Source organism: Mya arenaria, chromosome 4 (genome assembly GCF_026914265.1).
Source record: "Mya arenaria isolate MELC-2E11 chromosome 4, ASM2691426v1".
NCBI classification, from domain to species: Eukaryota; Metazoa; Mollusca; class Bivalvia; order Myida; family Myidae; genus Mya; species Mya arenaria.
The window spans coordinates 67,074,425-67,090,258 of NC_069125.1; the positions used below are offsets into that span (position 1 = coordinate 67,074,425).

The window sequence follows — 15,834 nt, forward strand, 5'->3', positions numbered from 1 at the left end:
AATAATTATAACCAATTTAATCAAATTCATCAAGCAGTCAACATAACTACATGTATTGAATGTTTTATTATAGCAAGGGTACCAACATGTTTATCAAAGGGTAAATAACGAACATATATAAATATAACATTGTACACTTGCGGATATTGTCCACACTGTGCGTGCATTGTTTAAGATTGGATTTGTGTGTATAAAACGATTACAAGTAAACAATAAGTTTCATTTATCCAATAATGAACATATAAATATAACGCTGTACACTAGGGAATATTGTCTGCATTGTGCATTGTTTAAAATTCGGATGTGTGTGTATAAAGAGATTGAACACTTAAAGATACATCAATGCAGTTCAAGCACACATTCAGCAGCATCAGATGATTATGAAGTCAATGGCAGAACATTTTAATAGAAAAAGGCAGTGTTCTGTAAGATTATAAACAATATGGATTTCTTGCTAACATAGACACCACAGCATTACCTATTGGTTTGATATGTCAAGTAACACCATTGATGTGCAATTTTGTTACAATCAACAAATGAACTCTCCTAAATATTGGAACAAAAACAAAACAGAAATACCATAATTATATATACAGCATAAACATAAAATGTAAATCATGTAAAACATTCATTTGGTCAATCACAGTAAAAATGGTTAAGTGCAAGTAAAATGCGCATTTGTTCTTTGACGAATGTTTATATGAAGAATTTTGACAATAAGTAATACAAGAAAAAAGAGTAAAATATGTCAAGTATTGCAGACGATGAAATTGCTCAACAAAATATCTTGAGACCGTTAAAAATAGTATTGTCAAACTATGTAAAATAAAGAGATTCACAGTTGGCTAGAAAGCAATACATAAACAAATGACTTGGAAATAATGGAAACAAAACAAGAAAGTCAGGGACCCAGTCACTGACCTACCACTAACCGAATGGACAAGGAATTGGCCCCGTCAATTTACACACACCGATTCGACATTATAAATAATTTAGAACATATCATTAAACGTGAAGCAACAGTCTCATAACCACAAAACCGCCAAACACATACAACGCTTTCTTAGAAAGCATCGTCAACAACAACAGCATCAACAACAACAAAAAACAACAATAGGAAAAACGTATACTTCAACCAAGTCTTGGAATCAGCAAAAATAACCCTATTTCGAGTATATTGATAAAGTGTACCCTATGTGTTGTACTCCAAAAGTACAGTGGCACAATCAAAAATCGAATATAGGTATATATCCGTAAACGAGCACGTGAACGGCAAAAATAAACGGTCCTATAATACAAATATTTAAGGTAATCACCCTAACCATGAGAAATAATAACTACATTGTTTGTTCTATTTTTGGAAAGATTTCCCTTTTTTACATATTTTAACCACTGGTTAAATTAATAATGTTGTGAGAAAGAACAATCTAAGAGTGCTAGTAATAACAGACTCGTAACTGTAAATAATTTAGCAACATATGCTTGCATTAATCACACAAAACAGCATGAATAACAGTATATTTCCTAAACGACATTACGCCAGAACATTTACCATGCGATGATTCTACATGACATGGTGCTATGGGATTAGGTTCCAAATTCACTTTTCACTGTGTTAAAAGCACACGCATATAATGCATAGAAGAAGCAACATGGTAAAACCCATCCATTAGAATATATCTAATTTAGGAAAATATATGAAGTCTAAATGTAGTAAATATCATGGTCAAAAGTTGCAACATAATTAAGTCTAGACCAAACCGATCCATTTCGAGGCACATACAACATGCATATATCACGCCACCAGCAGCCTACCAATCACATTAAAGCAGCAGATTAATCACCTGCGGTGGCATTAATAACAGTGGGAAATAAAGCATTGTTCGTAGAATTGTATTGAAAATACGCTCCGTTTTCCCTATGGGTCCCGTTCTGCTGTAGCACTGACAGTCCAATATCATTGAACACGGGTAATTCAGAGACATCGCCTCTGCCATTTGTTGAGCTTATGGACGGTGTACCGAGTACAAGGCACACGACCAACACAACCAACATAACCATCAACATGAAGAACACCAGACCAACCAGCAACCGCGCACGAATGGAATAGACTTGTCTCTCATCATTCGACGTCCTCTTAGCTGAAATGTCTTCATTTCCTTCATGAACGTTGCCTTTGGTGACCACTATGTCCACTTGGTTCCGATCGGTGGGCTTAAAGAGCATGGTGGAATATCGTCGCCCGTCGTACGTTCTCGTCACCACAAGCTCGTTGTTTGACGATATAAAACTGTTCACAGAATAATTGTTCACAAGTCTTTCCCTGTCACGCAGTTCGTCTATATCCAGATACATTTCGCTGTTGTTCACTGAGTAATTGTCAAAATATATAGCTTTTCGGAAGCACTTTGAACTGCCTACATTCTTGTTTGACATGAGTCACCTTTTTCATCCAGCATGTAGAACAGATAGCGTTGTATTGTCTCTAGTGCAAAAATCATCTTCTGTTATGTGCACTGAAACAAAAATATGATATACAATTTCAGCATGATTCATAAGTTCATATGATCGATCTTTTCGGAGACCATCACTAAGTTCCAATGATAAGCAATGTCAGATCCCACCTATAGGGGATCGTCTGCCACCTCCAGATTTCTATCCGAATCTAGACGCCCGCCGCAGCTCCATGGTACAAATATGATAATAGCATCAACCGCAACTTGATTGACGATCAAACGCTTCATTTATTATAGAAATTTTAATCTAAACTCGAAGAACAAATACATTAAAGGGACTAGACACCAGATGGTCAAAATCGGCAGACAGTATTTTCTCAAAACAAGCCTAGAATTTCCAATACGATTTTGTATGGGGCCGATAATACATCATTTTACATGATTAAAATAATAATTCGTCGCGGTCTCAGCTGAGTTTACCCGTTTAAAAATAGCGTATAATAGTTTTCCAGCTTATAGTGTGTACATTTACCTTGTGAAATTCAGGTGTTTAGTACTGATAAACAAACCGAAGCTATTTTAATTTACTTGGATTTACGTGGTAGATAAACCCAGTAATTTTGAATTGGAAAAATGCGCAAAAAATGCGAAAGATTATAAGTATCTTCCATGGCCGAGAGTGTAAGATAGGTTCATCCCGATCCGAGCGTAGGGTGTTTTGCTGAAACGAGGTTTACCGCAAAACACCCTGCGCGAGGGTCGGGATGAACCTATCTTACACGAGCGGCTATGGTAGATGCTTTTTCTCCCACCTCAGTTAAACAAAGTTAAGTAAAAATGTATTTTTTGCTGGAACTCTTTTGTGCTTAGTGAAAATAATTGCGCATGGATATGCGATAATTCGTGGTTGTCATGGATATGCGCGCAATGATTCGGATGATGTGTATAGTCAAATCGGTCTTTAAATAGTCCAAAGAGAGTGAAGCATTATTTCTTGAAAGGTGCGTGAAAACTGTTTTATGGTGACATTTGAAGCGAGAAATAATTAACAAGCGTTCTAAATATTGCCACAAGAAAATGTTTCCATGATGCTACAGACGACAGTCATTAACGAGGGAGGTAATTACAATGTGGTGAGCATTGAAAAGAAATTCCATACGGGCATTTTATCTTCGCCCGTGGGCAAGATAAGAATTTCTAGCATGGTAAAATTATTGGATCTACTTATCTGAGGTGGGAGAAACATGTGTCGGAATCAACGTGGTGCAGCAGTAATCAATTTTATGCATGTTTTTGACATTTCTTGCAATTGTATCATCTGGAGTCTATGCCCTTTAATCAGTGAAACAGAGCATTGAACATTTGTAAACGAGTGAGGCAGTTATATAACATTCGATTAAGGTTGGGCTGCAACACACAGATCAGTTATTTGACTGTGTGTCCAACGAAGCATGCAATCTAGTATATGGACCCAATTTAAGTCACATGAATGTAAACCAAGTATGAATTTTGCACATGCAACCAAATTTATATAACTGGTTAAAATCATTGGATTGGTCAAACTATTTGTAAAGTTAGCCAAAACGTTAATTCATTGGTCAATAATTAAGTGTGACTATTACCAAATTAAATGTGCAAGCTAGGCTAAAGATCACATGTGGACAACTTATCAAAGTTAATACAATCAGCTACTTGGGTTTAATAAGTTGCACATGGGTTTTGTGTTGCTTCGCCCAACAAATATACTGGTATGCCCAATGACCGTTTGTGATTTTTTGACAATCTTTGAATGAACTCTAGTGTCGCGCGTGTCAAAAAAAGTATGATGGCCAGAATGATGGAACTACAGAAATATTAACCAGCATGTGAGAGTCATTCTCGTACACCAGAGTGATGGCGCTATGCGTTAAATTTATCATTATCAAACCTCTGATGAATGAGAATGTGCACTTGTGGTATAGCGTGTGACCGCCTACTGTATTTGTATTAGTATAGTTATGAACCTTGACTTAATATTAAAAACACGGCAAATACAGCTAGGAATTTCTCTCACTTCTTTCTCAATAAGTAAGAGCTTACGTCATGAAACTTGATAGGAAAAATAACAATATACTGAGTTGTGGGGTTTAATGTTTGGCAGTACTCGCCGAGATATCGCCATTGTGTAGACCTAATCCTTGAACTTTTAATATTTTTTTGAACATATGCTGCCGTAAACGGGAGACGTCAGTTTCTAGTTAATTTTAAAAACGTGGCGAATACATCAATTCGTGGGGTTTTTTTAATACAAATTTATAACGAATTGGCACACCTATACTTTACTTAACTATTTTCTAGTTAATTTTGGAAATGTGGCGAACACTTCAATTCGTTTTGTTTTTTTACAAATTGATAACGAATTGGCACACCTCTACTTAGCCTTTTACAGTGTATTTATATTAGTATAATATATATATGAATAACGTTACTGCGTTAACACTGAACATGGTATGACATTGTGTTCACGTCACACGAGATCCGAACATACCATGAATATCGGAAAAAGGCGAAGGATTATCAAATCTAACCTTAGAGTAATTAACGAAAATCAGGTCAAGATTTCAATTTGACAGGAATAAACTGACTGTTGGTCCCAGCAACTATGAATCATTCTTTCAACAAATAAATTAATATTTTCTTGAAAAACATACATACTTTAGGTGTATGATGCAATACTACGGACCTTACTCTGACCATGACATCAGCATGTTAGATGTTGTAGAAATTAAAAATAGGTCGATTTATTACTGAACTGAAGACAATGAGTTTAAACGGCACAATTATTTTCCGAGCGAATAGTTAATCTTAAAAACTGTACTCACGTTCGTTTGTTTTTTCTTGTTCGTGTCTGTTATGATCTCTGCTGTTACAAGAAACTGGTTGAAACTGGTGTAAACCTGCTGGTATAATAAATACGCCATTCATTACTCATTATATGAGTTTGGTGCCCAGCTTCATTTTTTAGTAAAGAGATGAGGTAGGGGACCACGATTATGCTAATAACTTTCGGTTTGTGGCAGATTATACATATTAACTTTTGGTTTGACGGCATAACAAAAATATTGACGTCACACCATTTGCAATAATATCCCGCCACTAAAAAGGTATATCGGAATAGTTTAAAAAGTACACACGTCATGCAGTGTCCACGAATAATTAACTAATACATAATTTATTCATTCACGTAGCCGATATATAATTATATATTATGAATAGAAATCTATATACACGTGTTCAGTAACGCAAATGTTCTTAACTTAGTATGCCCACTTAGGATAAACAGATGCTTTTTATACAACACAATAATTCGAGTTCCGACAAAATGATAAATCTTATTTGATATTTAATAAGGCCAAAAAAATCTTTGTTTCCACTTACATTACCAAAAATAGGGTCGCTAGGTAGGCAATTGTTTTGTCGAGAACCCGTATTTCTGGTCTATGTCAGGGTGTATTGCTATTGTAGAAAGTTTTCCGAATAAATTGGTCAAATTTTAACATGTTCACTCATTAATTAACATTTTTTAGGAAATTACGAACAAAAATACTCACTTCGGCAAAAAAGTGTGGGGTCGATAGGGGTAAAAAAATAGGGTCGGTCTGGTTAGTGCAAACAATTATTTTTTTTACGCCTAAACGACTTTAAAATCATTTTCGCCATGGCTAGAGAAACAAAACAAACAAACAGAACAAGACTAAATATTTGCAATTTGAGTTGGCTGAACTCCATTGGCACTAATACAAAACTTTCACATTTTACCTAAGGGCAGGTTCAACTATGTACAGTATGACTTTTACCTCGTGTCTTTTTTGGTAGTAGTTTGTACAACACGAGTGAACTCAGAATAAGATTGTGCATATAAGGGTCAACAAAAGCTACCGATGTTTTGATTCAATGTTTTGCAACATTTTAAAGCCATACAAACGCACGTGGTACAAACATTTAAATACAACATTTTAAGAATGTTTATTTGAAACATTTCTAAAATAGTTTTTAAAACATTTCATGAAATCGTTTTAACTTGTATATCACACCCCACTTAAACCAAAATACTTTTCTACAATATAACTGTACTTTTGGGCAATTTTGATATCATATAGAGTAAAATAATGATAAAATTAAGTGTTTTCATATTCAATACCGGGAAAACTCTTTTTCTTGTTAAAAAATATGAGCGAGTCCCTTAAAGGTTTCACAAACGTGACGTTACCTGGACAGTGTGTTTGTCAGGTCGGTCTCACATCTTGGCATGCATCCGAATTCAACATCACTCCAGGTCGGTGTGCTATAGTCTCCGGTCCTGACAACATTTGTACTCAGTTTGTGGAAGATACCGAAAATGAAATGACTGAATTTTGGGCGTTATTCTAAAGCTAAGCCAGTACAACATCAAACACACACATACATGTACATAATGATGTTCATACAAGGGTACAGTGTTGAGCTGGATTCGGAGCTTCATGGCCAGTCACGGTAAGTAAATATCTTGACCCCATAGAATCAAGACCCCCGGTCATTATTTTTTAGAAAAAAAAATGACTCCTTTCCAATCGCATCTGTAAAAAAGTGACCCCACCAAAAAGAACAAAATACCTTATATTGTATATGAAATAAATATATACACTTGGTCAGCAAGTCTTAGTAGTACAGCTGGTATATTGGTGCAGCTATAGCGGTTGATACTACATGTTTGTACTTTTGTAACTTTGGGTGATGATGATGATGATGATGATGATGATGTTGTGGCTGATGCTGTTGTTGTTGTTGTTGTTGCTGCTGCTGCTGATGATGATGATGATGGTGATGATTCTTCCACATGAGCCCTCTCCTTTTCTAGTTTTACTATTAACATATATGGGATTGGATCAGATCTAGTCGGAATCAAAATCCAGCAGTCGCTAAAATATCTCCTCATAACCTGATAGAAGTACACTTTTTAAGCGAAGTACTCACATACAACATGCCAACATGCCCCATGGCCATCAGCTAGCAAGAAGAAGAAGAAGATGCAGAAGAAGAAGAAGAAGCAGAAGCAGAAGAAGAAGAAGAAGAAGAAGAAGAAGAAGCACCTATATATATATATATATATATATATATATATATATATATATATATATATATATATATATATATATATATATATATATATATATATATATAATATATATTCAGTCAATGTGATGTATATATTTGGCATTTCTTGAAAGCTTATTATTTATAACAAGGAAGCTAGCCAATCAGCTAGCACTGGCTAGCGGAAGTCATGCATCGTTTTTTCTGGAACTAGACACCCATTTGTTTTCCTTCAACAGAGTGTCGATCTCTGACGTTTATTTTAGACTGTATTAACCTCTGAAAATTGACCCCAGTACTTATCAAAAAGTAACACTGATCAGTCTTCAACAATTGTTCTAATCAAAAATTAAATGTTGTCTAAGTCAAATTCCAACGTTTACCAATGTCTCAAGGGGTAAAAATTTAATGTTACATCGGCGGGAACATTAATTTGGGACTTCAGGCAGCAGAAGATAATCACCGTAGAAATGGACTCGGTTGTTTTTCACTTCTGACCCCGACTTATAAACCGTAATTGGACAAGGGGTGGATTTTTGACAACATATTTGCATATTTCGTATGGAGCCCGACCCGTAGGTCACCCTTTTCTTCGCCTTCTTCCAAATAATACGCAAGGCTTACTCTGTAGCATCGTCGCATATGAACACTATGAACAAGGTCGTTCTGACACGTGAAACGTTAAAAGAAGAAGCTTTCAGACAGCAGCTGCAATTAAGATAGTGGAAAGCGCTTCCCTCTGGTATTAAGGAATGTAAAACAAGGGCAATTTAAGTTTCAAAAAGGCACTCAAAACTTACAATATTTTACTGAAGTATATTGGAACTGATTACCTATAACATCAAATTGATACACGAAGACAATATGTTAAATATTTATATAGTTTTTATGACAACTGTTTGGAGTATTTTTAATGTAATGTGGCGGTTTTCCTGCAGAATGGTAGCATACATCGCATGCTTTGGGCGCGCTTGTTGAGAACGGCCGGATGCATACATGGGATGTCTATGGCACGGCGGCATTTATTGGAGCCATAACATTTTGTTATGTGTTGAAAATGCTCCAACGCGTCTTCCGTTATAGTGCCAATGAGTGGAATATGGATGTAAACAGTGAGTATGGTTTCTTATTTTTCATTTTTAGAGGTTTATACCAGTAAATTTAAAAAAAAGGAGAATGTAGTTCCACATAGGAATGGCCATGAGTTGTTCTAAAGGTAAAAGTTCTGAATAAAATTTAATATCTGATCGTCTAGAACTTGCATAACCCAATTCGTTTCCTAATAAATTACTATTCATGAGCACCACAACCTATTCATTGGCACCACAACGTTCAGAAAATCGAGCATAGTGCAGCAAGTATAACAAATAAAGTTCTAAAATTTGTAACGCGGCAACCTTTTGTCAATAAAAAAGCCACACACATGTAAAGAAGATACTTAAACATAAGGTATGTGAACAATTCTCACGAAAATCCAGATTTTTACGTTGTCAACACTTACGTCTAGCAAGTTATGCAAGTTCTAGACGATCAGATATTAAATTTTATTCAGAACTTTTACCTTTAGAACAACTCATGGCCATTCCTATGTGGAACTACATTCTCCAATTTTTTTAATTTACTGGTATAAACCTCTAAAAATGAAAAATAAGAAACCATACTCACTGTTTACATCCATATTCCACTCATTGGCACTATAACGGAAGACGCGTTGGAGCATTTTCAACACATAACAAAATGTTATGGCTCCAATGATTACCCGGCGTGTAAAGGTTTGTGTGCGATACGGTATATCTTCACCAGTTTTATCACGTACATTTATTTGGACTAAACCTAACTCCTGTGGAAAGGAACAAGTTGCTTTTTATAATTAAAACCATTGGGTGCCTCAGAGCTTCTCGTCTTTAATTGTGAAAATTGTTGTCTGCTACGCTGCGAGATATCAACACATGTTTAACGAATAACAACTTATATTCCTGATGGTATATAGTATATTTTACTTTAGTATATTGATCAGTCATGTTGTTTTTATTCGCGTCTGCTTTATAAGTCACGAAACTAAGAAGATAATAGAATAATGATGTCCATATGAATTGCTCTTATTTTCGGATATTCTGATATTTGGATAGGTGACACATATGGGATTTCAACAAACTGCACAGTTTGAGTTCTAAATCCCACCCTTTGAGCAGTGAATTTTTGTTCACTTCCAAGTTTCGGAAATGTTCAAAGTACCCAACTTCTTTTGTTGAAGTCCAAACTAGGACAAATTCAATCCAGTTTAGATCACTGTTGGGTATTAGTCCAAATTATCCATTTTAAACATAAAATATCTTGAATACAATTTCAATATCCCCCCCCCCCCGTCTATTATTTTAGACTATGTCGGGTATATATTGAACAATTTGGTCATTATTATTCAACATTTAGGCATAATACTATATATTCTTTCTCGCTGGTAGAGAGTTGTAGCGTTACAGGGATACATAAGAAATGTTAATAATAATAAAAAAATATCCCTGATCGCTCATTATTTTAGCTAATGTGGAAGGTAGTCTAGAATAAAAGATGTTAAAAAAAATTGATTCATTTAATTACTAAAGTTAAACATGAATTGTTGAAAAAAAGAGGTGGTTTGATAAATATGGAAATTATTTTTAGAGGAGCATTTGATGCTTGAAATAGATTACTTAATGTAAAAATCATACTTTACCATGTAACCGCTAAATGACAAGTTGCGTAACTCTATTTTGCATATGAGGTTGTGTATAGAAGATTGGCCAGATTTGACGAATTCTGAACCAACGGAAATTTCCGTAGTAGTCTGGAAATGGCTCCGAAGTCTTCAGAATTCCGGTTGGGTATTAAAGACTGGCCGAACTTGACAATTTCCAAATCAAAATTATAACAAAAAAACAATCAACAGCTTTTTACATTTTAGTATTACATATCTAATACATTATTTGCATATAATTCTTGATAATGTTTGGATAGAAACCTTGTGAACAATATACTTATTAAAAAGAAACCCATTCAGAGAAAGGTTATCAAAAAAAGCTGACATTGACGTTTGACTGCGCCATTGGAAAGACTTTCAAATATTGTAAAAATACCTCACGCACCTTGAGTAGGTCAGTTGGCATGAGAATAGCACTGAACGACAAAGATCTCTATGACTCTGCACTAGTTGAAAGCAAGACATATTTCCCTCTTGTAGCAATGCTTTACATGGGATAAATTAATGTTGATTTTGAAATTTTAACATAAATTTATGATATACAAATATTATATCATTTCATATATAAAACCTCAAATTTACTGTTTCAGCTTTGCTTCAATTAGAAAAATGGACAAATCAACTAAAGAAGAAGATTTGTTAGTTGTGCCTGATGGATGGAAGGATCCTGGTATTTCAAAGGAGGATAATCCACATGGCGTGTTGGCAGAAAGTTCCTTTGCTACACTATTTCCAAAATACAGAGAAAAATACTTGAAGGAATGTTGGCCACTTGTTAAGAAGACTCTTTCAGATCATGTAAGATTCCTTATTGTTTTCGGAAAATGGTGTTTATATAGGGATAAATAAAGTATTGAATTGTTGTACTGAACATGACTTTCTTGTATATCTACACAATATACATGAAAGCTCCTTCTTATCAACAATTTCATTTTGTAAAGTATACTCATTTTTCAGAATTTAAAGGCTGAGCTGGACCTGGTAGAGGGATCTATGACAGTGGGCACAACTCGGAAGACATGGGATCCATATGTGATTATCAAGGCTCGAGATCTCATTAAACTATTGGCAAGAAGTGTCCCTTACGAGCAGGTAACGAGAAGAGGAATACAAAGTTTGATGTCAATTGCTTTACAATGATAATATGTTCAACAGTTTACTCTGTTATTATTGCAAATCAGTTTCATGCTGGTATGCAGTTCAAAGTTATTTGCATTCTGTAGTTTATTGTAATATTAAATGTCCTGAACAATAAGCATTTTGCTATTTTTCACGGAAAATATTTCAGATGTATTTTATAATTCATATGTTTGGTTACATGTTTAATGGATTAAAAATAAGTTGATGTTACTTGTAAAGGTATTCTTACAATTTTCAGGCCGTGAGGGTGCTGGAGGATGATGTTTTCTGTGATATAATTAAGATTGGCAGCCTTGTACGGAACGGAGACAGATTTGTCAAGCGCAGGCAGAGACTTATTGGACCAAATGGATCAACATTAAAAGTAATTGGGCATAAAACTGTTTCTGAACAATGCAGTTTAAGAAGCAGTATGTGGAATTCAGAGCTGATGTGACCTTTACTCCTTTTAACCAAGAGCATTATAGTAGACTAAATAATGACAAACTAGAAAATAACTGTACAAATATTTCTATAAAACTTAAATAACTAATGGTTTGTTTTGAACACATTGAAATTCTCTGAATTTATAACCAATTATGATTACAGGCAATAGAGTTGTTGACAAACTGCTACGTGTTGGTGCAGGGTAACACTGTATCAACTCTTGGATCCTACAGGGGAATTAAAGAGGTACTGGTATTCAATGAAAAATACACCAGATGTTAATGTGTGGTTGTAAAAGTAAGAATGTTACTGATGATTCCAACAGGGACAATATATAATGTAACAAATAAAACACTGATTGTTGTAAATATTTATGTCATTTTTGCTTCCATTTTTTCCCTCGATTTTGATGAGTTATAATTTTATATATGTGTATAAATGGCTAAATGTTTTCTGCATGTATGAACAGATTATATTTAATCATTTATGTTAACTGCAGGTTTAATTTTCAGGTTCGTAATATTGTGATCGATACGATGAAGAATGTCCACCCTATATATAACATAAAGGTAAGTTCTTCATTTTCTGAATGACATCGTCATGGTACTGTTGGTAATGAGTTACAATGTGGATTTCATCATTAGTTTTAATTGTTTTCTCATAAAAAAATATATCAAGAAATGCACAAAATGATGGTCATTTCCCAGCATTAATGGTTTTAATTACATGGGATGACTCACAAAACAATAAAAACAGAATCTGTATCAATTTTAATCTATAATTATAGAAAAGAGAAAGATCTAGAATTATACAAGAGCTGTTGGTAAAAATTTTTCCTCCAATTATTAATGTAAACAATATAAAATACACTACATGATTGGTCATATATTGTGAAAATTGATAAATATTTCATCTAAAAACACTGCTTGGAAGCCTATTTATGTGCAGTTTTTAACAACCACCTCTTTCGACATGGAACACTTTTCATGTCATGGCTTCGTGAAGTAAAAATAAGAATTTACTTAAAAGACTGTTATCTGCCCATATTATATTTATGTTGTATCTTATTGTTTGTTTTTTCATCATATAATATCAAGAAACTATATCAGTTAATCGTTATTTAGACCTCCTTATAAGTTTTTCTCTCGTTTGGTAGTGCAATGCTCATGAAATCCCTTTAAGGCACTTTTACAAACAGTTTCAATGTCAGAAACCCTTTGTTTTAAGTCAGAAGTTGATGAAATGTTTACCTTATTTGAAGATAACATATGCACATTCCTATCAAATGTAAAAATTCTGTTGATGATCACATTCAAATTATTCAATTGATGCGCGCCCTGACCAATTTAGGTTTCAAACTGGTAGAAGCCCTGGTATAAATATTGTGACCAAAATTTTGGATTGAAAACTGAGGGGGATAACATTTAAGTAGGTTTGATTTATTTTAATCATCAATATTGTAATGTTAGCATACTATATTGTTTTGCTTAAAGTTTTCATATTCATGTTCACTATGTTAATTCACTATTGATGAGACAGAGGAAATAAACTTATTTTTATGCAGACGTTGATGATAAAGCGGGAGCTTGCCAAAGATCCACAGCTGAAAGACGAGAGCTGGGAGAGATTTCTGCCCAAGTTCAAATCCAAGAATATCAGTAGACGTAAACAGCCAACAAAGAAACGGACAAAGAAGACATACACACCCTTCCCACCTCCTCAGCCAGAGAGCAAGGTACAGAATTATACTTGATATACTTTTCAGTCAATAATGAAAATAAATAAGATTACACTGGTTATATTTTTTCGATCACTAATGAAATAAGCAACAACATATATATATACATACTTTTCCTATTTTAGCTTGTCTGTTTTTGGAAGAAAACAGGTGTAGATGTTGTCATAGCCTTAACATTGTTGTCAGCATCTGCCATCTGCATGCAACAACTTGAGCCTTGATCATAACTTTAATAAACTGACCTTTATCATACCTCAAAAACTGTTTATGGAACTATTCATGGAACTAGTTACACATATGCTAAAGACGAAAGACATATTCTAAAGACATATTCTCACATGTACTTTCAAACCCATACCGGTAACTCTGGTTTTAATCAATTTTGAGCTATGGTAATTTTGAATGCAAAGCAATAGACAAGTGTTGGTATTCGTTACATTGTGCTCTTGTTAATTGTTAAAGTATACAGAAAATGTTCCTGTTTGTGTCTGTAAAATGACCTCATGGAATTAAACGCAGTCCTAATTCTATTGTATATTGAGAAGCAAAGTAGGTACAATGAATTCAGTTGTAGCCATACACATTCTGCTGCAGGTTGACAAAGAGCTGGAGACAGGCGAGTATTTCCTGAAGGACGATGAGAAGAAGGCTAGGAAAAGAGCACAAAAACGGGTATGTAAATTTGATGAGTGATTAGATCTCTGAAAATTAGGATCTTGATGGCCTTTTTTCTTAGTATGATTACTGTAGTAAAATTAATCACATATAACTTAAACCAAAATAAAGCATTTGAACAAAAACTGTTTAATTGTAATGTAATGTCTTGTTTTGAATCAATAGCTCTAAATGAGTAAAATTTTGACTTCTATGTAAATGTGACAACAGGCGAAGGAACATGAGAGCTGTGAGAAGAAACAGAAGGAGCGGGCTAAGGCTTTCATTCCGCCAGAAGAAAAACCAACAGAGCCAAAGCAGGCAAAATCCAGCACCAGTGAAGTTGATGTTGATAAACTGAAGAAAAAGATAAAACAGGCCCAGGTATCGCCGTGTCGAGATGATTTTGGTTTGCTTAGTTGAAACATGTTATCATTCTCTTCAATTCCGTCAGAATATTTTTTGGAGACCTTATCTTTAATTTTAAGTGAAACTCTTTTTATCTTGCAATGGATAAATAATCTGATTTCTTTTTGTGCTAATTTAACACTCATCATGAACATATATTTTTAATTGATGAAAAAGTTGGAAAAACTACCAGTACATTTTTACAATATTCCAGATGAAAAATGTTCATTTGTTAATTTCAGAAAGGAAAGAAAAGGGCCAATGTAAAGTCTTGAAAATAACTTTTGCTGAATATGATGAGACAATTCAAAATGCCCCTGGGGTCCCATGCCAGAAACAGTGTACAAGGAGACAATTTGCATTTACGACTGTGGTTTGACAGTGATAAAAAATTAACTTCAAAATTATTTAAATGAAAGTTTGGTGCGATTAAATATGCAATTGTGTAAATAGTCTAAACTTTGTGTGATATGGGTTGATATGAAAATGATGATGCATCAAACCACTTTAATATTTTTTTAGCTCACCATTCTTTCAACATTCTTATCACCTTGGGGACGTTGTTGGCAGACGCGTTCAAAAACTATTAACTTAAGTTGAAACTTGGAACACCTGTTGCTAGAGGCAATACACACATGTATAGCAAGGTCAATAACTCTTGCTTAAATAATTAAATTATGCTTCTTGATTGACAGTCAAAAACCCAGAAACAATTGGCGTTCGCTTCCTGGCTCTGTTGTTTTCACAGTTTTGTGTTAATGAATGTACGAATGTTTTTCTGTATTTAACTTGAGATATTTAAGACAAGAATTACAATCACACATCGAGAGCTTATGTAATTTGTTGAGTTGACATACAAGTGTAAATAAATTTTAGTCACAAAATTAGTCCTTCATCATCTACATCACTCAACAGGAGCTTGTTTTTTTTCATTGCAGATGTATTATCCTTACTTCTACCTCTATTTAAAGCAAATGATTGGTTGAACATGACTGTTGACCAAAATAACATTGGATGTGTTGATCATTGGGGAGAGCTGCGCTATTGTTGAACTAAATTTGCTTTAAAACCATATGCACCAATAAACGGTTATGAAAAAATAAAGTTTTATTTCCTGTACACTTCTCATCAATAAGTATAAAGCTTAAAATCAATATCTCATA

The 15,834-nt window shown here is 34.2% G+C and overlaps 1 protein-coding gene and 1 long non-coding RNA gene across 2 annotated transcripts; one reads left to right on the forward strand and one right to left on the reverse strand.

Moving 5' to 3' along the window:
• On the reverse strand, positions 1–5,439 carry LOC128233027 (uncharacterized). The gene is made up of 2 exons (XR_008260598.1): positions 5,318–5,439; positions 1–2,516 (listed from the first exon to the last, which is right to left on the reverse strand). It is a non-coding gene; the product is annotated as an uncharacterized LOC128233027 (long non-coding RNA).
• Positions 5,440–9,487: 4,048 nt separating this feature from the next.
• Positions 9,488–15,555, forward strand: LOC128231859 (KRR1 small subunit processome component homolog). The gene is made up of 10 exons (XM_052945097.1): positions 9,488–9,550; positions 10,896–11,103; positions 11,263–11,397; positions 11,684–11,809; positions 12,034–12,117; positions 12,384–12,440; positions 13,436–13,606; positions 14,204–14,281; positions 14,495–14,647; positions 14,914–15,555. Exons 2-10 carry the CDS (start codon positions 10,915–10,917, stop codon positions 14,944–14,946), a joined length of 1,026 nt encoding a protein of 341 aa, XP_052801057.1. The 5' UTR covers positions 9,488–9,550; positions 10,896–10,914; the 3' UTR covers positions 14,947–15,555.
• Positions 15,556–15,834: the final 279 nt, after the last annotated feature.